This window comes from Elephas maximus, chromosome 9, assembly GCF_024166365.1.
Source record: "Elephas maximus indicus isolate mEleMax1 chromosome 9, mEleMax1 primary haplotype, whole genome shotgun sequence".
NCBI lineage: Eukaryota > Metazoa > Chordata > Mammalia > Proboscidea > Elephantidae > Elephas > Elephas maximus.
Window position 1 is genome coordinate 28,548,412 of NC_064827.1, and position 25,899 is coordinate 28,574,310.

At 39.7% G+C, this 25,899-nt stretch overlaps 1 protein-coding gene across 6 annotated transcripts in view; it reads left to right on the forward strand.

The window, feature by feature from the left end:
- The window catches only part of ADAMTSL1 (ADAMTS like 1), a 389,033-nt gene that overhangs the window by 122,992 nt on the left and 240,142 nt on the right, over positions 1-25,899 (forward strand). For all 6 annotated transcript variants that reach the window (XM_049896920.1, XM_049896922.1, XM_049896918.1 and 3 more), the window contains exon 5: positions 15,581-15,707. In XM_049896920.1, the coding sequence (XP_049752877.1) occupies positions 15,581-15,707 (127 nt within the window). The remainder of the gene's footprint in view (positions 1-15,580; positions 15,708-25,899) is intronic.

Below are 25,899 nucleotides of genomic sequence, written 5' to 3' on the forward strand. Positions count from 1 at the left end.
CCCAACTCCCGCATTCTCCTGGTAGGTGACAGAGGAATTTGTTTTGGTTTCTTCATCTGTGTAATCACAGAGTTGTCAGGCTTCATGGTTTCTGTAAAAGACCTGATAGTACCTGGCCTCATAAGCCATACAGTGCTTTTCCTCCTCTTCGCTATTTTCTGTTGTCTCTTGATGTCAGGTTTGATAAGTGAGAATTGTCCATTGCCACAGCTATAATTTTCTAATCTGATTCCCCACTCTTCAGGATAGATGTGGCTGACAATTTATTTTCTACCTTCCTGCCTACTCAGATACAACTGCCATTCACTAGCCAAAAAACAGGAGACTTGGTGGTTTTCAGCTCTGAAGACCACACTTCACTGAGATAAGCAGCTGCTTTTGTCTTAAGGAAGAAGACAAGCCAGCCAACAATGAGCAGTCCACATAAGCCTTGCTCATGACACACTTGTCTCATTAAAAATAACTTAAAAATCAAGGTTGAATATCATCTGAGAACTCAGTGCCCAGGTATTCTGAGGAGCACAATATTCCTAAAAATTCTCATATTAATTTAACAAATATTTTCATCTACCCATACATATACATCATAGTAAGTGATTCCTCGTAATATACCTGCGTCTACAGAAAACAGTTCAAGTTTAAATAGTGGAATTTTAATGTTGAAAAATGACATGAAAGCTAGGCCAACCCTTTGAAATGGCCGCATTTGAAAACTTTAACATCAATGGTTAAATCTTGTTTTTCTATCAAGTTTGATGTTTGATAGACCCAGAAATGCAGAATTTGGGGACTCTTCTGTTTTTTTTTTTATTTTTTTCTGTTTAGATTCACATAGATGTATTGATATGGGCATAATGTATATTTTAGAAATGTAAACCAGTTTCCTCAAATTACATGTTTTATAGATGCAGAAGAAATGTTCTGTGGTGCAGTATAGCCAAATAACGATTATTGTGTGAACCCTAAAAACTGGAAATCCCTTCCTTCTCTGTGTTTGATCTCCCTCCATCTGCTTGCATCTGCTCTGCCTGGAATCAGTGAAGTAAGGGTCCTAAGGCAAGTAATTTGGCTACCTTTAGAAAGGTTAAAAGAAGCCCTGATGGTGCAGTTGTTATATACTGGGCTTCTAACCAAAAGGTTAACGTTTAAACCCACCAGCTGCGCCACAGGACAAAGATGTGGCAGTCTGCTTCCTTAAAGATTACAGCCTTGGAAACTGTATGGGGCAGTTCTGCTCCATCCTATAGGGTCACTGTTATGGATTGAATTGTGTCTTTCAAAAATGTGTATCAATTTGCCTAGGCCATGATTCCCAGTATTGTGTGACTGTCCACCATTTTATCATCTAATGTGATTTTCCTACGTGTTGTAAATCCTAGATCTATGATGTTAACGAGGCAGGATTAGAGGCAATTATGTTAATGAGTCAGAACTCAGTCTACAAGATTAGGTTGTATCTTGAGTCAGTCTCAAGCAGAGAGAAGCAAGCAGAAAGACAGAGGGACCTTTTACCACCAAGAAAGCACAGCCAGAGCATGTCCTTTGGACCTGGGATCCCTGCACTGAGAAACCCCTAGACCAGGGGCAGATTGATGACGAGGACCTTCCCCCAGAGCCGACAGGGAGAGAAAGTCTTCCCCTGGAGTTGGCACTCTGAATTCGGACTTCTAGCCTCCTAGACTGTGAAAGAATGATTTTCTGTTTGTTGAAGCCATCCACTTGTGCTATTTCTGTTACAGCAGCGCTAGATAACTAAGACAGTCACTACGAGTCTGAGTTGACTCGATGGCAATGGGTTTTTAGAGAGGTTAGAAGACAGCACATATACAAGCTTTTTGTGTTAAGGTAATACTGTTTAAGTAGTTTTGGAAAACAGACTGAAAACCAATTATCTATAACTATTATAAAAACTTGAGTTTTAAAATGTTTCTAAATTTAAGTATTCTTCTTTTACTTTCAAACTAGACATATGCTGAATGTTGAATTCTGTCAGATTTGAAATTTTTAGCTTCGTCTAGATTTATACTAGGACTACAATAGGAAGGAATAAGAATGCATTTGTGTGTCTGTGAGTAGGTGGTTAGTGGTATTTTCTGAATCTTTCTGAAAGGGAAGAATGGATGCAGTCATTTCTGTTTATCCCAGGGCCATTGAGTGAATTTTTTATAGTCTAAAATGAAAGATGAAGCAGTTCATTTTGCCATTGTCATAATATTGCAGTGATTCAGCAACATGTGACCAGTTATCCTTACCCACAAGCTAGGGTTTGAAACGGTAGCCAAGTTGATAACTTTCTGTCAGCCTTTTTTTTCTCATCAGTCGAGTCACCACATCCAGCAGCTGACCTTTCACCTTGCTGAGGACATTTTTAGGAGCCCTGGTGGTGTGGTGGTTAAGAGCTCGCTGCTAGTCAGGAGGTTGGCAGTTCAAATCCACCAGCAGCTCGTTGAAAACCCTCTGGGGTAGTTCTACTCTGTCCTATGGGATTGCTATGAGTCAGAATCAACTCTACGGCACCTGTCAACAACAACAGGACATTTTTGGTCCCTTAAAAATCAGGCAGTTCATATTTCTCTTAGGACTTTGAGACTGTTGCTTGCATGCTTGGTTTATTGATTATTCTGATTAATAAGCAGTTCAAATTCCCAGTTTCAAGAAGGCTACTCGTCCTTTTTAAAAAAATTTTAACTGATTTGTTTTTGGCTTGTACTTTCAGATTCATGGTTTCTTCACCATTAAAATAGATAGAATCTGAATGTTCCTTATGTCAAGGTAGATTACTGAGCACTTGCTTTTTTTCATTAAATGCAGCTGGCATATCAACACATTCATATGGGTCGGGGCTCCCATGGAGAAAACAAGCTCTTGCCCCTGCCCCTGCAAGTATCTCTTTCCCATGACCTCAAGTTTTAGAAGAATACTTTGGGAGATCTCTATTTTGTATTAATAAATATATTTAGTGATTGTTACTGGCTTGTACATGTTTGTAAGTGGTCCCTGAATTAATTCTGGATCGGAGACCCCAGAATTAGAGAGCGAAGGAAGGATATTTTAAGAATTCTAAGCATCCTCTTCATTTGAGTGGGCCACAGAGAAGGTGAGTTGCTACTCCACAGCAATTTCAGATGGGTTTTTTCATTTCTAATCATAATCCTTCAAAACTCCCACAGGTCATTTCCCAAAGAGCCAAATAGACTTGATGGTCTTTCATTGCTATTTTAGCAGAGTAGACTCCCTGTCAAGGAGAATACACTTCTACAGGATTGGAGTTGTGACCTTACTTCATGTCTGCTGCAGTGAAATCCAGAGGAGCTGAAATGGATGTGAGCTTTTGCAAACTTGACCTTGTACCTAGAGTTGCAGGACGACAAGTCTACAGGTGCCCAGCTCTCTAAGGCACCCTTTACAGCTTCAGGCACGTTTCAGATATACGCTGAGCAAATAAATACCTCGTATTTGCTCAGCGACCACTTATCCCAAAAAATAATGAGGACACATGGTCTGATAATTAAGGGGAGTATGGAATAGGAAATTTGAAAATGGAATTGCCCCAGAAATTCCAGGGTATATGGTCAAAGTTGTTATGTGCTAGGCAGTGTTTTTAGGCAATGTACTGAATCTTTTTATGTATGCTATGTTTTTATGACATTGAATCCTTACAATAAATACATAAAGCAGATACGATTATCCTCTTATAACTCATGAGATAACTGCGTCTCATATTGACAGTATATGATGTATTCAAACAAGCAGTAATAAGTCATCACATCCAGGTTGAATTCTTTCTCCCCCACAACGTCATGCTTCCTCTTCCATGATTTAGGACTGTACAACTCGTAGAATCTTGGTATAATAATGATTTCCTGGGTAAGAAATGGCCAAGAACATGAGTATGTGATAAAACACTGAGATGGGACACTATGGTCTGGTTGATCTTAAGTATAACATTTCCGGGGGCGGGGGGGATATTTTCTGCAACTGACAGGCTTATGATAGAACTGAAGGTCATGTCACAGCACTATTTGTTCTGTGACAAAGTAAAAATCCTATATATCTTTTCAATAAAAGCAGCTTACAATCCCATCCAAATGTTTTTGTGCTATGCCCTAGTCCTCTGGAAAGGATCTTAGATGCCGAAGCTTTAGTTTCTCCAGTTGATGAGAAAATTTGTTGCCTTCTGCATGCACTAGAGTCATATGGGACAGAATTTTAGAGTTCTTTTACAGATTATATTTTTGAGTAAACTCTGTCTTTGATCAGGTTTTTCCAGACTTCCACCGAAAGAGGTGCAATGTGAGCAGATATAAATGGCAGTAGAGAGCCCAGGAAAGGAAGTGAAATAAATATATCAATGGAAAATGACAACTTTGAAGCAGAATACTGACAGTACCATCCAGGAAGCTTCAGATTAGTATAAAGTAGTATGTTTTGGAAACCCTGGTGGTGTAGTAGTGAAGAGCTACGTCTGCAGACCAAAAGATCGGCAGTTCAAATCCACCAGGTGCTCCTTGGAAGCTCTATGAGATAGTTCTGCTCTGCCCTACAGGGTCATTATGAGTTGTGATTGACTTAATGGCAATGGGTTTTTGGAATATGTTTTGGGACATAACCAAGGAATAGACCTGAGAGCCGAGGAGTGGCAAAAGTCTTTATGACTCGGGGATCTGAGATGCTTCAACAATTACTAGGGGAGGAGAACTGTTTGGGGAGATAGATATAACCCTCTCTTCCCTTCATTCTGCTTCACCTCTAGCCTTCACACACACAGCCAGCTTACTACTGCTTTTGCGATATTGACTGCAGATAACATATCCAGACATGTAAATGAGAGCTTTATTATGAACAGAAGTTTGCTGAATTATGGCCCTTATCTGGAACTTTGAACTCTTTAGATGTAAATTTCCACAAAAATTTTCCAGAGCTACATGTGAGTGTGTTCTAGCCATCATAGCAGAATGGCTACTTTGTGGTGACTTACTGAACAGACACATTCCAGTAAGATCCACATTTGTACCAGGGCAGAAGACCAGCTGCTATCCTTTCTTCCAACAAAGGGCTCTTGTGTTTGAACAAAAACTATGTACTATATACCCAGCAGCAGAAGGGAATCTGAGCGGTGATGTCAAAGTATACCATGATGTCACCACGATTTACAAAGAATTACAGTTAATGCCATGTGAAGTGAGGCCAAATTCAACACTTTCTCTCTTGGGTACTTCACAGTTTGAGAGACAGAAGCAAGGGCAGAGGTCAGGCCTTTGTATAATTTTGTTTCACATTCTCCAGACACCCTAATTTTGGAAGCAGAGGAGGGAGACAGCAGCCTGGTAAAGAAAAGTCCCTTGACCATCTGCTGAGAATGAATTCTAGTGTCTGCATGCACATATGTCTATGCTAGGTAAATTCTTAGGATTTCTGCTGAAGACTACTAGTAAACAAATTTAACTAAAAGCAACATGCAGAAAAATCCAGATGTGTTTAGCAATAAATTTACACAAGAATTTGACCCTGAAACAAACAAAAAAAAAAAGGAGCAAATTAAATCAGGCTGGGAGCACCTGAGACTTTTAATAAATATTGAAAATAAGACTTAGTCGTTCTCTACCCTTTCACGATGTTTATGCAGCCATTAGATGTATCTTGACCTTGACCTCATGAAAGGCAGTACAGGAAAAACTCTTGAAAATGTTTGCAATCTAATAAATTTACCACTGTTTCTGTCAGCTGTCACATATTCTTAGCATTGATATCTCTCTTTTCTTCCATTTACTTTCTAATATAAAGAGATAACACCACAGAACTGGTTGAGATCCACCCAACAGCTCTAAGACTGCAAGGTGAGCAAGCCAATAAGGAGTAGAAAAATATCCATAGCTCAGACAATAAAGGGGGTAGAAATAGGGCCCTGATAAAGCAACACCACCTGGCAGAATCTCTTTCCCGTGAGACCAGGTGCTCCTTACTTCAGGATTTAACCACAGCCGTCTTTGAAGTCCTCTCCCTTTGGGAGTTGTGGGGGTGAGGGAAGGAGTATGGCACTGGTACAACCATATGACCAGCCCACAGGCTATAGCTCACACAGGATAATAGGAAGAGTCAGACTAAAGGGTTTCCCAAGCTAACGCCCATTAGAAAGAGCCAAGAATCAAGTACTCAGGAAATCAAGTACAAAGCCAGTTTCTGAGTCCAAAGTTGGTACCAGAGTTAGGGCATGAGGCCCAGAGCATTGTGCTTAGTGGAAAGGGGTCAAAGGGAAACTCATTCAGCAAAAATATGCATTTATACCCCCAAGACAATTCTGGAGCAGCGTATAAAGGACCAGAGACGTAGCAGACAAAGTAACAAGTGGAAACTAAATTCTCAGATTACAGCGCTATAAAGTGATCCATCCTCAGAGATCTTTTACTTTTGACAGGAGAGCTCTCTTTTGGTCTTCAGCAAAGAGTTGAAGTTATGGCTGCCATTGTGTTCTAGGTTGGGACAAGAAGGAAAATTCTTTGAAACCACAATATAACTTATTTCTGTTACCTGTGGTCTTTTCTGTGGATGGAGTCCATTCATTCAACAAGTATTAGTTACTTGCTGTATACTAGACACTGTTCTGGGTGAACCATGAACAGAACGTACAAAAATTCCCAACCTTGTGGTGCTACATTCTAGTAGAACAAGATAGAAATAAATAATAAACTTAATAAGTAAATTATATTGAATTCTAAAATAAGTGCTATAGAATTAAAAAAAAAAGAACAGGATAAGAGGACTTGCGACTGGAGGAGATACATCTTAAATAGTCTGGTCAAAGTAGGCCATATTGAGAACATGGAAGTTTTTTCAAGCCAAGACTTAAAGGAGGTAAGGGAGCTGCCATGGAAATGTCTAGAGAAGAATGTTCCAGTGAAGGGCCACAACCATTGCTCCCCTAAGATGAGAAAGTGCTCAGTGTGTTTTGTGTTTAGAAAACAGCAGGAAGAATGAGCCAGAGAGAATTGAGGTCAGAGAGGTAACTTGGTTACATGTTGTAGGACTTTATGGGACATAGTAAGGGCTCTGGGGAATCCAAAAGGAAACTGAGTACTGCTAGCAGTGATTGGCAAACCCCAAAGAAAGAGTGCTATGTATGGGGAGAATTCCTTTTAAAAAGCTTTGCCTGGAGGAAGTGGAGTTAATGCTTAACAATGAAGATTTTGTGTAAAAAAAAATTAGATTTCTCCTCAAAAAAAAAAAAATCCTGCCCATTGGAGATGTACCTTCAAAGCTCACTGACTATAAAGATACCAGGTTTTCCTGTTGCTCAATCTTAATACTTAAGGTTGTAGGCAGGTGTTGCTTTTGGCAATAAGGTACGATTGACAGAAACACCTGTACCCTTCTGCCTGTCTCCAAACTGCCCTTCTAACTCCCAAGAGGAGAACAGTGCCATGTAATAGAGGTATCGCTCACTAATGGCATAATGCTTCTCAGCCTGCATTTCAACTGACTAACACCAATTCCTGGTAACGTCCTCTGGGGCAAGTTGTTTAATGTTTCTGAAACTAATTTTTATTTTTGTAAAATAGAATTACAGCTAATTTTCAAGGCTATTGTAAGAATAAATGAGAAGAAGATATAGCATGTACCTAAATAGGTTCACCTTCCCTCTAGGTGGCCTTCTCTTTTTCTCCTCCTCCATGTTCCTTTGATGTTTAGTTATGGTGATCTTAACGCCCTTCCTGTTCTCACCTGTTTGTGGAAATGATCTGATTAAACCCATTCATGGTTTTAATTTAGATTGGGACCATGCCTACTACTTATTTCTGTTCCCCCAAGCAAGTACAAATGTCTTATACTCATTGATTTGGTTTAATTTAACTTCATGTGTTACTCCACCCAAGGGTATCGGAACAGTAAACAAAGGACTACACCAGTGGTTCCTAATTTTTTAAAACAAAGGGGCCCTTTTTAATTTTCTTTTCATATGGGCCATGTGTTTTGGAAGTTTCCATCTACTCAAAGTACTACATGTATTAAGTAATAATTTGTTTTCCCATTTTGTGACTGAAAGACCTGGGTTTGCAATTAAAAATAAATGCTGTAAAAATCAGGATTTAGCTTATTTGTATAAAGAGATGGTTGGTATTTTGGTGGCTTTATGTGGTTTGATTGCAAGCTAATATATTTCCACTAGGTTTTTGGAAATAGTGGACATAGCTCATGGACTACTATTAGCATGTTTGCAAATTACCAGGGATCCTGTTTTCTCATATTAGAGATTTTAGCTGTAAACCAAAGAAACAAGAATGTGGAGGAGGAAATGTGGGTGCCCACAACAAACTATGAGCAAGGAGTATTTGTGTGTGTGTTTACGTATGCCTGGAGGTGAGGAGGGGTGGAGCACAGGTATAGACGGAGAGTAGTCGCTCCCCATTCACTCCAATATGTGCTTCCAAGTCACATGTTATAGATGAAGCCATCTGTTCATCTCTGTGCATAGGTCTGGCTCTGGTGGTGGTCTTGATAAGTATGTTCAACCTTGTTGTCACTGTTCACCATTGCCGTGTGAATATTGTATAGTGTGTCTCTTCATGGTTCATAGGAATTCTGCTATATAACTTAGTCAGAAATCCCAAATTGGAAGTTTGGCTTTGTTATTGACCAGCTATGTGACCTTGGGGAAATTAGTTATCTTCTCTGAACTTCAGTTTTATAATCTGTACTTGAAATTATTCAAATCTTAAGAGAAATAATATTTGTGGAGAATTGTCTAAAAGATAGGCAGCCAGTCCATTTCTTTGACTCTGGAATGGTAGATTGGTTTAGTCTCTTCGTGAAACAACCATTGATTGGATTTGGCTTCTAGAGCACAATGTTGGAAAGCGTTCCAAGGTCTTATAAAAGCTCAGTGGCAGAGGGTGCTGCGGTTGATTAGCAGTGTCTACTATGGGTCCTGGCAGAAGGGAGCTGCACAGGGGTGGTGTTTTGCCAGGCTAGCCTAAGTACTTTAAAGTCTAACCTTGGATTAATCGAATCACAGCACTCTGTACCTAGATGATTTGTTTTGACCTTTTAAAATTTGCTTTTACCAAATGTTCCCTGAAACTAGGCTTCATCAAATGTTATTAAGGAACTAGCTCTTTGAAACTTCTTGTATTTATTTGCTCAGATGTTATTGGGACATTGTTGACATGACATTGCCTTTCAAAAGACTCACGGGAGATCTATATCTCGGGTTTTGGTACTTTGAGAAATTGTGGTTATCTTGAGCTAGTTTCATTATGCAAATACTTATTTAGTGTGTACTACAAGAAACACACTCCCCTATACATTTTCTAAAAGATTCAGTAGGTGCTATGACTCTTGTAACTGCTTGTGTTTTCCTCTTTTCTAAGAAGCACAAGTCGAAGTCTGTGGCCCCCATCTAGCAGATGTATACGACCTCACAGTGTGTGCAGTTTTACATTTTCTTTCTCACCCTTATTTTTCTTTGCCCCATTTCTCATTTGTTTTTTTGAACATCTTATAAATCTTTGATAAATCATCTTACCAATAGGCCAAACATCAATGAATTAAGCATTTTTTTTTTTAAGTCTTTTGAGGACAAGATTGGAGATACACTGCCTCCCCTGTTGACTTAACAGAATTGGTAAATAAGGTGTAATGTACAAAGAGCATCCTGTGAACCATAAAGTCCTATCTGCATTAAATAGTTATAAATAAGAGCGGGAGTGATCGGGTTTGCAGAGTTTAATTTTCCATATTTGTTTTTCCTAGTGTTGAATATAGAGGGATTAAAAAGTTTCTTACCTCATGGTATTGGATCAAGAAAAGCTTGACATCACAGGCTCAGTATTCAGTGCTAGAAGGCACGGTCCTTATGGAAAACCATTTGAAACATGGCCAGCATGAACCCATGTGAGCTTGTCAGTCTAGCGTATGGTATCTGCTTATGGGTTGTGTTTATTTACATTCTCCAAATTATTAGCTTGGTGATGTATCTTTCTCCTGTGACTCCTAGTGAAGACATTTTATTATACATGTTTCAGTGTCTAGAGAATTCCAGTCTTGTGTTCTGCCTGTTCACTTGCTGTCAGCTCTGTAGAGTGAAGGAAAAAACCCATATCAGCACATACTGTAGGCCTGATGCCTAGAATCTGCAGAGCATACAAGTCCATGAGCCAACTTGGATTGGATGCTGTCATCCTAGATTTTTTGTTTTTGGAGGGAGTGGTTCCCTCTTTCTTTAGTAAATCCTGAAGAAGGTGGATGAAAAATCATCAGTGGTAAGTGTGAGTGTTCTCCTAAGAAATTAGATGAAGGACTGCACATCCATGTGCGTTTATATTAACATATACCTAAGAGAGAGCACGAAAAGCTTACATTCAAGATATAAAAGCAAAAGTTGATGACCCTCTAATGGTGTCTGGACATCAAAAACATTACTGTTCATCTTGGTAAGTCTCAGGGGTGCTGTTTTCCCTTCATGTAAATTGTTCTTGGAGCGTCTCACTCTTTATGTCACCTGAGATGAAAGTTTTGTAAAACCAGCAACACTGTTCAATCACTTTGGATGAGAGGGAGGCTAGAGCACTGCAGCCAGCTGATACTTAGCAGCAGGGTACACCCACTCCTTACTTATGGACATGGGTAGTTTCCAAGGACCAGGTCGTTATACGAAAATTGGCATTACGCCAAGATGGAGGTTTTTTTTTTTTTCCTGTTTTCAGACCATCCATTTGTCTGATTTTTTTATTTAGAAAATATGATCGTTAGAAATAATCACAGCTTTAATAAAAAAAGATTTATTGATGTGCTCATCACCGTGACAAGTCCAGTTACAGATTATGCAGACAAAGCTGGATGAAGCCAGGCTGTGTGACTGGAGGACCCATGGCTTAACCACTTCACCTTCCTCCTGCGCTGGGTCAGAGCAGCCCCCCAGGTGTCCTCCAGGACTCCACTCCCACCTTTGCAAGCCCTGCATTCACGATCCTGGGGCCTGCTGTGCCCTCCTTGCCTGCCAAGGTGGGCTTCAGGCCCAGTTTGGCTCGCTTTGGGATGTCATTAATCTCACATGCATTTCTTCCAAACGCCCTCCTCCAATACCTCTTTCTTTCCTCCCTTCCCACCCCACAGCAAATTTGAGCTGCAGGCTTAGGCCCTGTAGGACCTGGGAACCCAGAACAGGTGTCCGCAGGCTCGGTGCTGCCTGTGGTTCGGCTCGGAAGCCGTGGCTTCGGAGGAGGCTGACCCCACTCACAGCTGGGCACAGCACCCCCTCCGGAAAGAGGGAGAGGAGAGTGTGGGGCAGCCCAGCCCAGCTTCCTGGAGGGGACACTCAGCAGCCTTACTGCCATGCCTGCCACCTCATTAATGCACAAAATAGTTGGATAGTAGGTATTTTACTGTTGTCCTGTAAATGCGAAACATCAGATAACGAGATAGTTGATAAGTGAGAAGTAGGTGTGCTAATCAGCTGCAGCGAGCCAAAATATTCTGTTAATTTTCCGTCCTTTGCAAAAAATTCCACACAGTTGCCAATAGTCATAAGTGGTCATTATCTCACTTTAATGTTTTTCCCAGAATGGGGTGGGTCTGGGAACTCTATGACCTGGACATTGTCTTCTATGACATTCCACTAATAATGCACGGAGGTGCACCTGGGAAATAGTATCTTAAAAATGCTAGCCCCTTACTGTAATTCTTGTTCAGCAAGGGGTAGGTTTGCCCTCTGGTTCTCATTTATGGTTCATCTGTACACATGGATACATACACATACATATATGCACATTTTTAATGCATACGTGTCATCAGTGATTGTAATCTCAGGTTGTTTATCTATAACCTACGTTTGAATTATTAGCAAATAATTATGCTTGGTGTTATGTGTTTCGTTGATTCAACAATATTTATTGTGTATCTAAAATGGCAAGCCCTGTATTCAGGGGCAGATTATCTAATAGTCAAGATAAGCACAGTGCCTACCTTGCTTACCAGATCATCTCTATTGAACAATTTCACATTTTTTTTTTTTACCACATCAAAGATTCTGCTTCTAGGTATGGTTGGTATCTATCTCTCTCCCAGCCCCTCAGCACCTTCCTATAGAATCATTGCCTCTTTTCAAATTTACAATACTTGACAAGAGCAGATGACTCAGTAAGCAAGGTAAGCACTGGTTTACCATAATAATCTGTAATGAAATTGATCACTACAGCAAGGTAAGCGTTATAACTGCAAATTAAGCTCATCTATATAGATTCCTAAATATTTTTATCTCTGTTATTAATGATAAGTCTTAAAGTTTTACTACTTTTTAATAAATCATTATTTAAGATCAACAATTGAGATACGTAAACAGCGATTTGCCTGGTATAACTGCGAAACATTTTAACTTGGACCAAAAGAAGATCATTTTATCTGGTGAAAAAGTGTTCCACATTATTTTCAAATAATTGAGTTAGAATATTTTGGCACCTTAAAGAAGAATTGATACAGAGAAAAAAACAATTGTGTCAGAGAGATGTTAGTCTTTTAAACTCTGAAGTTAAAGCCCAGCTGGAACTGAGGTCTGTAAATCTACACTGAGAGCGCTGAAGCCAGTGCTCTGGCCAAGTTATCCTTAAAGTATGTCACCTTCTATTTAGCTATTCCTAGGATGACTGTTACTTTGGATGGTGAAGCTGGATTGTTCTTAAGATGGCTGTGGAACCATAAGAAATCTTTAGGATTAGAGAGAGGTTTTTATGATTATTTCCTCTGGCTCCTTTAGAGACATCAGAGTCCATTAAAATTTTTCCAGAGAAACTTAAATCCTTTGAGAAACTTGAAATTCCTATAATTTAAGGAGTAAATCCAGTTAGGCGTGAGATACCTGAGAGTGGGTTCTCCTGCCCACTACCCATCTTGCCCTTCCACAGAGCTGAATACCTTGTAAGATTAAGGCCATATTTTTTCAACCCTGTATAACAACAGTAGAGTCTGTGATTTTTTTTTTGGAAACTGCCTAAATTAAGATTGCCATGTTTTCTCAAAGGATTCAACCCTGTTAGTGTAATGTAATGGTTTAGTCTCCTGCCATGTTTCTGTTATTCTCATTGACTTTGGTTTTTGCTTACTTTCTAATTAACTAGTGTCTAGGCATGACTAAAAGATGTGGTTAACCTCGCAGCAACATCTCCCCTTCATCTCGTTAATTCTGATTCCTCATTCGTATTTCATCCCAAAAGATTCCTCCTCAGGAAAGTCTTCTCTGGCCTTAATAACCAGATCTAATTTTCCACATTTCATGCTTTCAGAGCACCATGTATCTGTGCTCTTGGCATTTATTGTGATTATCATTTTACGTTTATTTTGTGTGATGATTTGAGTAGTGTCTGCCTCTACCACTAGACTGTAAGTCCCATAAGGGGTGTGCCCATCTATGCTGAAATTCACCGCTGAACCCCAAGTACCTACCACAGTGCCTGGCCCCATAACAAGCCCTCAGTAAATTTTGGTTGAATAATTAAATAAATTTTTGTAAGTAAGGTACATCTGCATTCCCATTTCACATTGCATATGGAACCTAAGAGTGAATACAGAATTAAACAGCTCATGTGCGGGTCCATCTACAAATAAGACTTTTGAAAATAACCTTAACTGCACTTACATAGAAGAACACCAGAGAAGACTTAAGCCAGCACGTGCTTGGCTCTGCATGAGTGAAGTTTGGATGAATTCTGAAGTGACCTCACTGCAGCCTCTGAACGGATTGGAGACCTGCTACTTGACCACAGTGAACGCACTGGGACAGGGTCAACCTATCTTTTCTCCCCACTTTAGTACTCAGCGCCAGGTTTTCCTGGCATCCTTGCATTTCAAAAAATGTACGACTGTTAATAGATTGTTGCTCTGTCATCTATTTTTAAAAAATGCTTGTTTTTAATTATAAAAAAATACATTACTACAGTTGTGTTATCTAAGTGATACATTACCACATTTGAAAAATATATCACTTAGATAACACAATGCTAAGTAATTACATTGTTAAACTTTTGCCTAAACATGTGTTTGCAATTATTAGAGCCACAAAAAGGAAAACCAAGCCTCAGATTAGCAACCATATCTTTGAAAGGCAGGAGGAATTGTGAGGACTTGGTGGAGAAAAGCCCCTTCAAATGTTAGTACAGTTCTCATTTTATTTTGTCAAAGAAGTAGCTGAAGTAGTTTGGGAATGGAATAAGTCTTTTAGTACTGGATCTAACTAGAACAATCTGGTACAGTTGAGTTTTGAATTTTTTTTTTTTTTTAACTCAGGCATTAGAAAGAAAAGAGTAAAGTTTCGGATCAGTTTGCCCACGTACTTTATAAAGGCTCATGATTTTGTTAAGCCTGGTTTGGACTAAACATATAAGTTTTGTTAGATGTATTTAGAGCTCTGCTGCTTATTAGCTGAGTGACCTTGGATAAGATTCATAGCTTTAACTGTAAAGTGGGGATAATAATAACTTACATGATTGTTTTGACAGTTAATGATGTATTTGTATTGTTCTTGGCACCCAAACAAAAAAAACCCACTGCTGGTGAGTCAATTCCGACTCATAGCGACCCTATAGAACAGAGTAGAGCTGCCCCATGGAGTTTCCAAGGAGCACCTGGTGGATTCGAACTGCCAACTTTTTGGTTAGCAGCCATAGCTCTTAACCACTACGCCACCAGGACAGGGCCAGTGAAATAGCAGGGCCCTCAGTGTTGTTCATCTCTACTGCCCTCCATGGCCACCTGCCCCACCACACATACATATTACTAACCTTGTTTCAGTCAGCTGAATCTCCTTTCCTAAATGAAGTGCTAGCTAGAAAAGTATATATTTTCATTGTCATTCAGCAAACATTTATTGAGGGCCTACAGTTTGCCAAGCTCTGTTCTAGTGGCTTGAAATACATCAAAGAACTCAACATAGAAAACCTTAACCCTTACGCAGTTTATATTTTAGAGGACATATAGAACATGGAGGTGATTCAGTAGATGAGAAAGTTTTAAAATGTTTCCTGCTACAGTTCCATCATGGTTGTACTTTTTTCTGGTTTCCATGAATCATAATTATTGACAATGGGAATTTTTTTTATGAAGGTTATATAACATTACTAAGGAGCCCTGGTGGTGCAACGGTTAAGCGCTTGGCTGCTAACTCAAAGGTTGGCAATTCAAACCTACCCAGTAGCTCTGAGGAGAAAAGACCTGGAAACCTGCTCCCATGCAGATTAAAAGCCTAGAAAACCCTATGGGGCAGTTCTACTCTGTCACATTGTGTTGCTTTGAGTCAAAAATCGACTCGATGGCACCCAACAACATAAATAGTTCAGGATCTTTCTCTCCTCTCTCAATCTCTCTCTCACACCCTCCTTTCTGTTTGTGTATTGGAACTGTAAAAACATTTTTACCCACGCTACGTTTTTCTTTCTTAGCTCGGCTCAAATTCCACCTAGACTCAGTCCCCTTCATAGGACATATCTTTTATGCCTCCTCAGGGAGGAAGGGAGGGTAATTTGGTGGCGAATGACCTCACAATGGGTCCTTCCTTGGGTAGGTGCCTGGTTGAATTCACATCTCTCTTTCTTGTTAGATTGTTGGCTGCGATCACCAGCTGGGAAGCACCGTCAAGGAAGATAACTGTGGGGTCTGCAATGGAGATGGGTCCACCTGCCGGCTGGTTCGAGGGCAGTATAAATCCCAGCTCTCCACAACCAAATGTAAGACACCAAAGAGATGGGGCAATCTTTGGGCTTGTGGACTTATTCTCCCCTGGCCTAGCGTGGGCTCCCCGCAGCAGCTAGGGAATAACACCTCTACCAAAGTGAAAATGAATCTGAAAGTGTGGAAAGTTTAATGTTCCTACTTTATAGTTTAGCTTAGTGGATTGAGTCAAGTCACCAGTTGCAACCCCAAGGAGAAAGCCATTTCTTCTGAGGCATAGCAGGAGTAAATTAGACATGAGTCTAGATACATCCTACCTGCAAACATGAGCTTTGTTACCCAACACGAGGACAGACTGCGTCCCAGTCCCTGCCTGCCTATCTGCCAGCCTGGTATGTAATCTGGTGTTTCTGGTGGAATATACCAGAGAGAATGAGCAGATTAGCATAAATTCACTCCTCCAGTTGTGAAATAACATGGTCACCATTTACAGAGCAGCTTTTGGTCAGTGCTGACCACAGGTGCTTTCAGAATTAATATTGGGCAATGATTGTGTGAAGCTTTTTAGTGATCTTTGTGTCTTGATCTCTCTATACCAGAACAGTAAAAGTATGTTTACTGTACATATGGGTGCTGAGAACGGTACATGATCGTCTCATTTAATCCTCATAACAACCTATGAGCAAGGTACTGTTAATATCCACGTTACAGATGAGCAAATGGAGGCTTAGCCAGATTAAGTGACCTCTCCAAACTACACAACTATAAAATACTTAGAGCCAAGATTTGAGCCCAAAATCAGATTCATCTATAAAGCAGGTAGATGGACCAAGGCAGGGGCCTCAGATATCTACCCAGTTGGGCACTGCTAGAGTAGATGGTATAGGTCCTCATGATACCTGAGTCAACAGTGGAGTCACACATTAATCCAGGTCCTTTTTCAGTTCACTGTCCTCTGTGACAGTCACGGTACTAGGTGCCCCAGAAGATATAGATAGAAATAAGATACTCCTTGTACTCCGGGAGGAGTCCCTGGGCAGTGCAAAAGGTTAAGGCCTTGGCTAACCTAAAGGTTGGCAGTTTGAACTCACCCAGGGGTACCTTGGAAAAAACACTTGGTGATAGACTTCGAAAAGGTCACAGCCTTGAAAGCCCTATGGGGCACAGTTCTGCTCTGCAACACATAGGGTCACCAAGAGATGGCATCAACTTGACAGCAACTGGTTTTTTTTTTTTTTTTGGTTTTGTACTCAAGGACATGCATTCTTAGAATTATTTTGACCTTATTTGGCATATTGTCTCCAGATTTTGCCATTATTCAGAATTCTTCAATAGATCCTTGATTATCTCTTTCCACATGTCCCACCTGGCTTGGGGAATGAGAATGAATATCTTTAGTGAGTGTGATTTTGTTCTCTTTACTTGTTGACTAGCTAGAAGAAAACAATTGACATATGGGAGGTTTGTGGCTTTAAATGGACTTGTAAGTCAAGAAGAAAGGTAGATTCAGCTCTTCGGGTGTGCACTAAGAGCTATTCAGAGGAGAAGTCAGGAAAAGGCCACTGGCCAAAAGGACTAACCTCTAGGGAAGAAGAGGGGGCAGGAAGAAAGAAGCAGGTATTTAAAACACATGAAAAATTGGAGGTGCCAGCTTGGGGAAACTCTCCACATTCTGACTCCCCTGGAGACAGTGAAAAATGTGATTTTGCAAAAAAAAAAAAAAAAAACCTGGCAGATGGAATGAAGGATGAGGTAAGTTAGACATTGATATAGTACATTCAGGAGAGATTTTTCTTTGGCCATGTGTGTTGGTAGCTTCTTCTATAAGATGAAAAATTAAACAAGTTAGAAGATGGAAACCAGAGATGGACAGAGGCATAATTCTCTTATAAATCTCTGGAGTCATGGGTAGCTATTTGGAAAGAGTTACATTTAAATGGTCACTTTTAGAGAACTCGTTCAGGAATGCTAGCAAAGTTAGAATCTTTCAAATTAGTCTTTGTACATAACTGAATCAGTACTCATTATCTGGAAATTTATGTCAGGTATCAAAGGGGCTAGGGTATGGTTTTCATGGTGGGGATCTTTCCTTTCTTCCTTGTGCCCCTTCCCTCCTGCCCTTAGAGAGGAGCCTGAAGGTAGATATTTCTTACCTTCCTGTTAGAGGCTGATCAGTGACCCCTGGGCTTTGAATCATTGGAACATAGGTGGAGAAGCTCTGAAGGACAAACTGAAGCAAATTGAGCACCATACGTCATCTCCAGGTTGGCAAATAAATACTTTAATGAAAAGTGCTCTCCTCAAGGCTGACAGTGGGTAAATTATAAAATACAAAACCTGATGATTATACATAATGACAAAATGTAATTGATTCATTTACCTTCACACTGATGATGCCTCATGACAAAATGATTTATGTAAATAAATTCCAGCATATGAGTGCACCTCCCTGAAATCTATAGCAGATGCTGAACAAACTGCCTTGCTTATGCTTTCTTCACCCTAGAAAAACTTTCCACCTGTATTTACAGACTGTGAAGCGACCCACAGGCAGGGAGGATTAGGCCAGTCTGCAGGGCCCAGTGTATTAGCCAGGTAAGCCGTTCTCTGCCGCTGGAGACAAGAAGGGAGTTTGGCCAAGTCCCTCCCCTGTGTTCTGCCAAAAGACACCTTAAGCCAGCCACATGCTTTCTTAGAACTCCTAGCGCTTGGATTCCACCACATTGGACTCATTTTCTTTCTGAACTTATTTCCAAGTTTTTTGCTTCGTGCTATCAAGCCTCAGGGGAACAAATGAAAAATGAGAGAGTTAAAGATCATACTGGAAAATGTTGTGTTAGGTACCGTCAAGTTGGTTCTGACTCATAGCGACCCTATGTACACAGAACAAAAGTGCCCAGTCCTGCGCCGTCCTCAGAATCATTGCTAAATTGAGCCCACCGTTGCAGCCACTGCATCAGTCTATCTCATTAAAGGCCTTCCTCTTTTTCACTGACCTTCCACTTTATGAAGCATGATGTCTTTCTCCAGGGACTGGTCCTTCCTGATAACATGTCCAATGTATGTAAGATACCGTCTTGCCATCCTCGCTTCTAAGGAGCACACTGGTTGTATTTCTTCCAAGACAAATTTGGTTATTCTTCTGGCAGTCCATGGTATATTCAATATTGTTTGCCAGTCCCATAATTCAAATTAGCCAGTTCTTATTCCGTCTTCTTATTCATTGCCCAGCTTAGGCATGCATGTGAGGCAATTGAAAATATCACAGCTTGGGTCTGGCACACCGTAGTCCTCAAAGTAACATCCTTGCTTTTGAACACCTTAAAGAGGTCTTTTGCAGCAGATTTGCCCAGTGCAATAAGCCATTTGATTTCTTAACTGCTGCTTCCGTGGGCATTGGTTGTGGATCCAAGAAAAATGAAATCGTAACAACTTGAGTCTTTTCTCCATTTATCATGATGTTGCTTATTGGTCCAGTTGTGAGGATTTTTGTTTCCTTTACGTTAAGGTGTAATTCATACTGAAAGCTGTAGTCTTTGGTCTTCATCAGTAAGTGCTTCAAATCTGCTTCACTTTGAGCAAGCAGCGTTGTTTCACCTGTAGATCTCCTCCAATCCTGATGCCAAATTCTTCTTCGTATAGCACAGCTTCTCAAATTATTTGCTCAGCATACAAATTGAATAAGTATGGTGAAGGGACACAACCTGACACACACCTTTCTGGACTTTAAACCATGCAGTATCCCCTTGTTCTGTTTGAATGACTGACTCGTGGTCTATGTACAGGTTCCTCATGGGCACAACTCAGTGTTCTGGAATTCCCATTCTTCACAATATCATCCATAATTTGTTATGATCCACACAGTCAAATGCCTTTGCATAGTCAATAAAACACAGATAAACATCCTTCTGGGATTCTATGCTTTCATCCAAGACCGATCTGCCATCAGCAATGATATCCCTTGTTCCATGTCCTCTTCTGAATCTGGCTTGGTGGAAAAAAGAAGAAGGATAAAGAGAAGTAGGAGGAACTTGTTAAATGGCTGCCATTTGATGGTGAATTTTGTTTCTGTGTTAGGCATGATAATGGAAATAGAGTAAGGTAGAGGCACTCTTTTTTAAAGGAAAAGGCTGTCCGCTGATAAATTGAAGTATTTCCGTTTTCCCTGGTCACTTTCTCTTGACTTCCCCAGCCCAAGACAAAAAGAATCAAATTTTGATACCATTAACTTGTTTTAAAAACTTGTTTTGGATTCTTAAAATTTAAATGCTCATTTTCTTATAAGCTTGATTGATTTGTAATATGTTATACATTTTCCATGTATACTCAGAATATCCTTAGAGCTAGAACCAGTCTGTTCACTATCCATTTGCTATCTCTAGCTTCGTAGACCTTATGTATATCTATGTGCTTTGAAAACACCTCTCCACCTACCCTAAGTGGCAAGGACCCAATAAATTAGTTTACATCAAAGTGAAATGAAGCTCTTAAGACTTAAGGCTATGCTTCTTGAATTACAGTTTATACTGATTTTTAATGGATACCGATAAGCAAATACATTCCTGAACTATCAGTCTGGCTCTGGGATTTTGAGGTAAAGCAAGCTTTTAGCAAAAAAAAAAAAAGTCTGTATATTCTATAATGAAGCACAAAATACATATGGATTTTTTAAAGAAAGCACAGAATTTTAAAGAAATTTCCACCTTGTACCTGGCTGCTTCAGGCTATACTCACACACTACTCAAGGATATATATCTTTTTTAATTTTATTGTGCTTTAGGTGAAAGTTGACAGTGCAAATTAGTTTCCCATTCAAAAATTTATACACAAATTGTTTTGTAACATTGGTTGCAATCCCCGAAATGTGTCAGCACTCTCCCCCTTTCCTTTTACACCCTGGGCTCCCCATGTCCATTTGTCCAGTTTTCTTATCCCTTCCCACCTTCTTGTCTTTGCTTTTGGGAAGGTGTTGCCCATTTGGTCTTGTATACTTGATTTTGTGATTAAACTAAGAAGCATGTTCCTCACATGTGTTGTTTGTTTTATAGGCCTGTCTAATCTTTGGCTGAAAGGTGGAGTTTGGGAGCGACTTCAGTTCTGAGTTAGCAGGTTGTCTGGGGGCCAAAGTCTCGTGGGTTCCTCCAGTGTCTGTCGGACCATTAAGTCTGGTCTTTTGTGTGCGTGCATGTGTGTGTGTGTGTGTGTGAATATGAATTTTGCTGTATGTTTTCCTCCTGTTCTCTCTGGGACCCTTTATTGTGCGCCCTGACAGAGCCGTTAGTGGTGGTAACTGGACACTCTAATTCTTCTAGGCTCAGCCTTATGGAAGCTGTGGTTGATGTGGTCCATTAGTCCTTTGGGCTAATGTTTTCCTGTGTCTTTGGTTTTCTTCATTCTCCTTTGCTCTGAATGTGATGTGACCAATAGATGTGTCTTAGATGGCTACTTGCAAGCTTTTAAGACCCCGGATATTACTCACCAAATCGGATATAGAGCATTTTCTTTATGAACTATGTTAAGCCAGTTGACCTAGATACACCCCAAGCCCATGTTCTCCAACCCTCAGTACCAGTAACCCAGTCTCTCAAGGTGTTTGGATGTGTCTAGGAAGCTTCTATGACTTTGCCTTGGTCAAGTTGTGCCGACTTCCCCTATATTGGGTGTTATCTTTCCCTTCACCAAAATTAACACGTGTCTACTATCTTTTACTATCTAGTTAGTGATTTCCCCATCCCACCCCTCCCCTTCCTGGTAACCATTAAACGTTGTTTTTTTCTATGTGTAAACCTTTTCTTGGGTTTTTATAATAGTAGTCTCATACAATATTTGTGTTTTTGTGATTGACTCATTTCACTCAGCATAATACCCTCCAGATTCGTCCGCATTATGAGGTGCTTCACAGATTCATCATTGTTCTTTATCGTTGCGTAATAATCCATTGTGTGTATGTACCATAATTTGTCTATCCATTCATCTGTTGATGGGAACTTCAGTTGTTCTCATCATTTTTGCCACTGTGAATAATACTGCAGTGAACATGGGTGTGCATATGTCTATTTGTGTGATGGCTCTTATTTCTCTAGGATATATTCCTAAGAGTGGGCTTGCTGAATCTTAAGGTATTCTTATTTTTAGCTTTTTAAGGAGGTGTTGTGTTGGTTTCCAGAGTGGTTGTACCATTTTGTGTTCCCACCAGTGTTGAATAAGAGTTCCAATCTCCCTGCAACCTCTCCAACATTTGTTATTTTCTGTTTTTTTTTTTTTTATTATTATTATTAGTGCCAGTAATGTTGGGGAGAGATGATATCTCATTGTAGTTTTGATTTGCATTTCGCTAATGGCTAAAGATCGTGAGTATTTCCTCATGTGTCTGTTAGCTGCCTGAATGTCTTCTTTGGTGAAATATCTGTTCATATCCTTTGCCCATTTTTTAATTGAATTATATGTCTTTTTGTTATTGAGATGTTGAAGTATTATACAGATTTTAGAGATTAGACCCTCATCGAATACATCGTAGCCAAAAAAATTTTCCTGGTCCATAGGTTCTCTTTTTATTCTTTTGGTGAAGTCTTTTGATGAGAAGTGTTTAATTTTTAGGCACTCCATGTTCTCTAGTTTATCTCCTGGTGTTTGTGCAATGTGTATTAGATTATCTTTATTGTTTTAGGGTTTGTATTTAGGTCTTTGACCGTTTTGAGTTAGTTTTTGTGTGAGATGTGGGTCCTGTTTCCTTTTTTACAGAGGCACATCCAGTTTTGCCTGCGTGATTTGTTAAAAAGACTGTCTTTTCTTCCATTCAGTGGACTTTGGTACTTTGTCAAAGATCAGCTGACTATAGGTTCAAGGATATATATTTATTCATTCAGTAGCAAATATGTATTGGGCACCTGCTTTTCACTCAGGTACTAGAGACACAGCAATAAGTGAAATAGACAAAAATCCATTTTCTCTTGTGGCTTACGTACCAGTGTGAGAGACATTCAGATAAACAGGTAAAACAAGTAAACAAAATGTGTAGCGTGTCATATGGTGATAGGAGCCATGGAGAAAAATAAAGCAGGAAAGAACAGGAGATGGGGGTGGACACCAACGGAGAATGTTGGAGGGAGGTTGAAATTTTAAATAGGTTACTAATGGAACGACTCACTGGTAAGATGACATTTGAGCAAAGATTCGAAGGAGGTGAAGCCATCATGCAAAAATCAGGGAAGGAGATTTCCAAGCAGAGAAAAAAGCAAGTGCAAAGGCCTTGAGGTGGGTACATTCTTGACATACTTCTTGAAGAGCGAAGAAGCCAGTGTGACTGAAATGAAATGAGTAAATTTAAAGGCTAGAGAAAATGAAGAAGGCAGGGATGTTGTCAGGTGGGGTGGAGACCGGCACAGATATTTTAGGGTTCTATAAGAACTTTGGCTTTTAGTATGAGATGAGAAGTCATTATAGGATTTGATCAGAGGAATGACATGATTTAATTTCCTTTTTAAAAGGATCACTCTATATACATGTTGAGAATAGACTGGAATGAGGCCAAGTATAGAAGTAAGAAGAGTGGTCGGGAGACTATTACAGTAAGCCAGGCCAGGGATGATGATGACATGGGCAGTGGAGGTGATGAGAAGTGATCCAATTCTGGATATATTGTATTTCTTTTTTTTTTTTAAGACATCGTCAATTGAAAGATGCACCATTATTTTACATACCACTAAAAAACTAAGAAAACTATGATACAATGCTTTCTGATCACTTAGAATATTTCCATGATATTAATTTCTTAAAAGGATTTTATTTCCAATTGCACATTGCTAATTTATAGAAGTATGATTGATTTTTGTATGTTGTTCACGTATTCTGCAAAACTGTTAAAACTCACCTATTAGTTGTAGGAATTTTTTGGTAGTTTTCTTGGGATTTTTTTATATAAACAATCATGTTGTTTACAAATAGGGATGGTTTTGCTTCTTTTCCAACCTGTAGACCTTTTATTCCTTTTTTGGCCTTATGGCACTGACTTGCATGCCCAGTACAATGTTGAATAAGACTTATTAGAGTAGACTTCCTTAACTTGTTCACAATATTAAGAGGAAAACATTTAGTCTCTCACTGTGGAGTATGTTGTTAACTGTAGGTTTTTTGTACATGCCCTTGATCAGATTGAGGAAGTTCCCGTCTATTCCTAGTTTGATGAGTTATTGTCACTAATTTATGTTAAATTTTGTCAAATGCCTTTTCTGTCTCAGTTGATATGATCATGTGGCTTTTCTTTCTTACGCTGTTATTGTGATGAATTTCATTAATTGATTTTCAAGCAAAGACCAACCTTGTGTTCCCCAGATAAACTCTGTTCATCATGGTGTATAGCTCTTTATATGGATTGTTAAATTTGATTTGTCAATATTTGGTTGAGGATTTTTACATTTATGCTCATGTTTGGGTATTGGTTTTTAATATTATCTGTCTGTACTATCTTTATCTGGCGTTCACATCAGCATAATGCTGGCCTCGTACAATGAGTTGGGAAGTGTTCCTACCTCGTCTATTTTCTGGAATAGATTGTGTAGGATTGATGTTATTTCTACTTTAAATACTAGGAATCACTCACCAGTGAAACTATCTGAGACTGGAGATTACTTTTTCAGTACTTAATGTTTGAACACATGGAATACAGTTATTCCATGGATTAATGTCCATTCTGTGTTTCATTTGATTGATTTTTCCCTTCAGTGTGGGCTCTCTTTTTCAATTTCTTTCCATGCCTAGTAATTTTTAACTGGATGCCAAACATTGCAAACTTTACCTTGTACAGTACTAGATATTTTTGTATTCCTAGAAATATTCTTGAGCTTTGTTCTAGGAGCAGTTAAGTTGCTTGGAATCTGTTTGATCCTTTGGAGTCTTGAAATTTGGTAGGTAGTACCAAAGCCATATTTAGTCTAGAGCTAATTGTGCCCTGCTACAGACAGAAGACCCTTTTAAGTACTCTACTTGATGTCCTACGAATTATGAGGTTTTTCCAGTCTGACAGGTAAGATAAGATACTATTCCCTGCCCTGTATGAGCACCAGGTTCTCTTCCATATTGTTCTTTTTTCTGGTTCTTTCTCCAGCCTCACATACATGTACTGATCAATATGCTTAAGGGGGACCTTCTTAGATCTCAAAAGTTGTGTCTCTGTGTATCTCCCTCCTTTCTAGTATTCTGTCCTGCAAACTCTAGTCATGTTGGCCTCTTCCTCAGACTCTCAGCTTTTCCTCTCAACTCAGGGAATCCCCCTGAGTTTCTTCATTCCGAACCACGGCCTGGAACGTCTTTCAAGGCAGTAAGTTGGGGCAATTGTCTGACTCATCTCATTTGTTTCCCAACTTTCTGGGGTCACTGTCCTTCCTTGCTTGAAGTCCAGCATCTTGAAAACCATGATTTCACATACAGGTAGTACTCGACTTATGACAAGGTTCCGTTCCAGTGACTCCATTGTAAGTCAAATACCTCATTTTTTTTTTTTTTTTTAGTTTTCATGTATTAATCTGTTTTATTATCAAAATCTTTATAAATCCAATCTTTGTTTTGGGGGGGTGGCACGAGAAGGATAACATCCGCAGATTATGTATTGCAACACTGTATGTGGTACATATTACTGACGATAAGATGTACAAAAGACAGTCATAAGTGCAATTCATCATAACTCAAATACATCCTAAGTCGGGAAATACCTGTGATGTTGTTTGATATTTTGTCATTTCAGTTAGGAGTTAAATTTATCTCTATTACTCCATCTTGGCCAGAAGCTGACGTTTTGGTGCTGGGCTCTTAACTCAGCGTTGTGGTTATGTAGAGCCACCCCACTTTTGGAACCCTGGTGCACAGTGGTTAAGAGCTGCAGTGTGCTGTGGCTGCTAATCAAAAAGGTCAGCAGTTTGAATCCACCAGCAGCTCCTCCAAAACCCTATGGGGCAGTTCTACCCTGTCCTATAGGGTCGCTGTGAGTCAGAATTGACTCGACAGGAATGGGTTTGGTGTTTTTTTTGTTTTGGTTTTAGCCCACTTTTGACACCCACTTTGGGACATGTTGTTAAGCATTTCCAATTCCTCATCTCTCTACAACCATTTGATTCCTAGAGGTTGTCTTTAGAATTTTCTCCTAAGCTGTTTATACCCATTTTGAAAGTTTGATACTGGCTTTTTTGGTGTTAGCACCTGTGCAGGCAAACATAACTATGCTAGGTTTACTGCCTGGATGAGAGAGAATATATC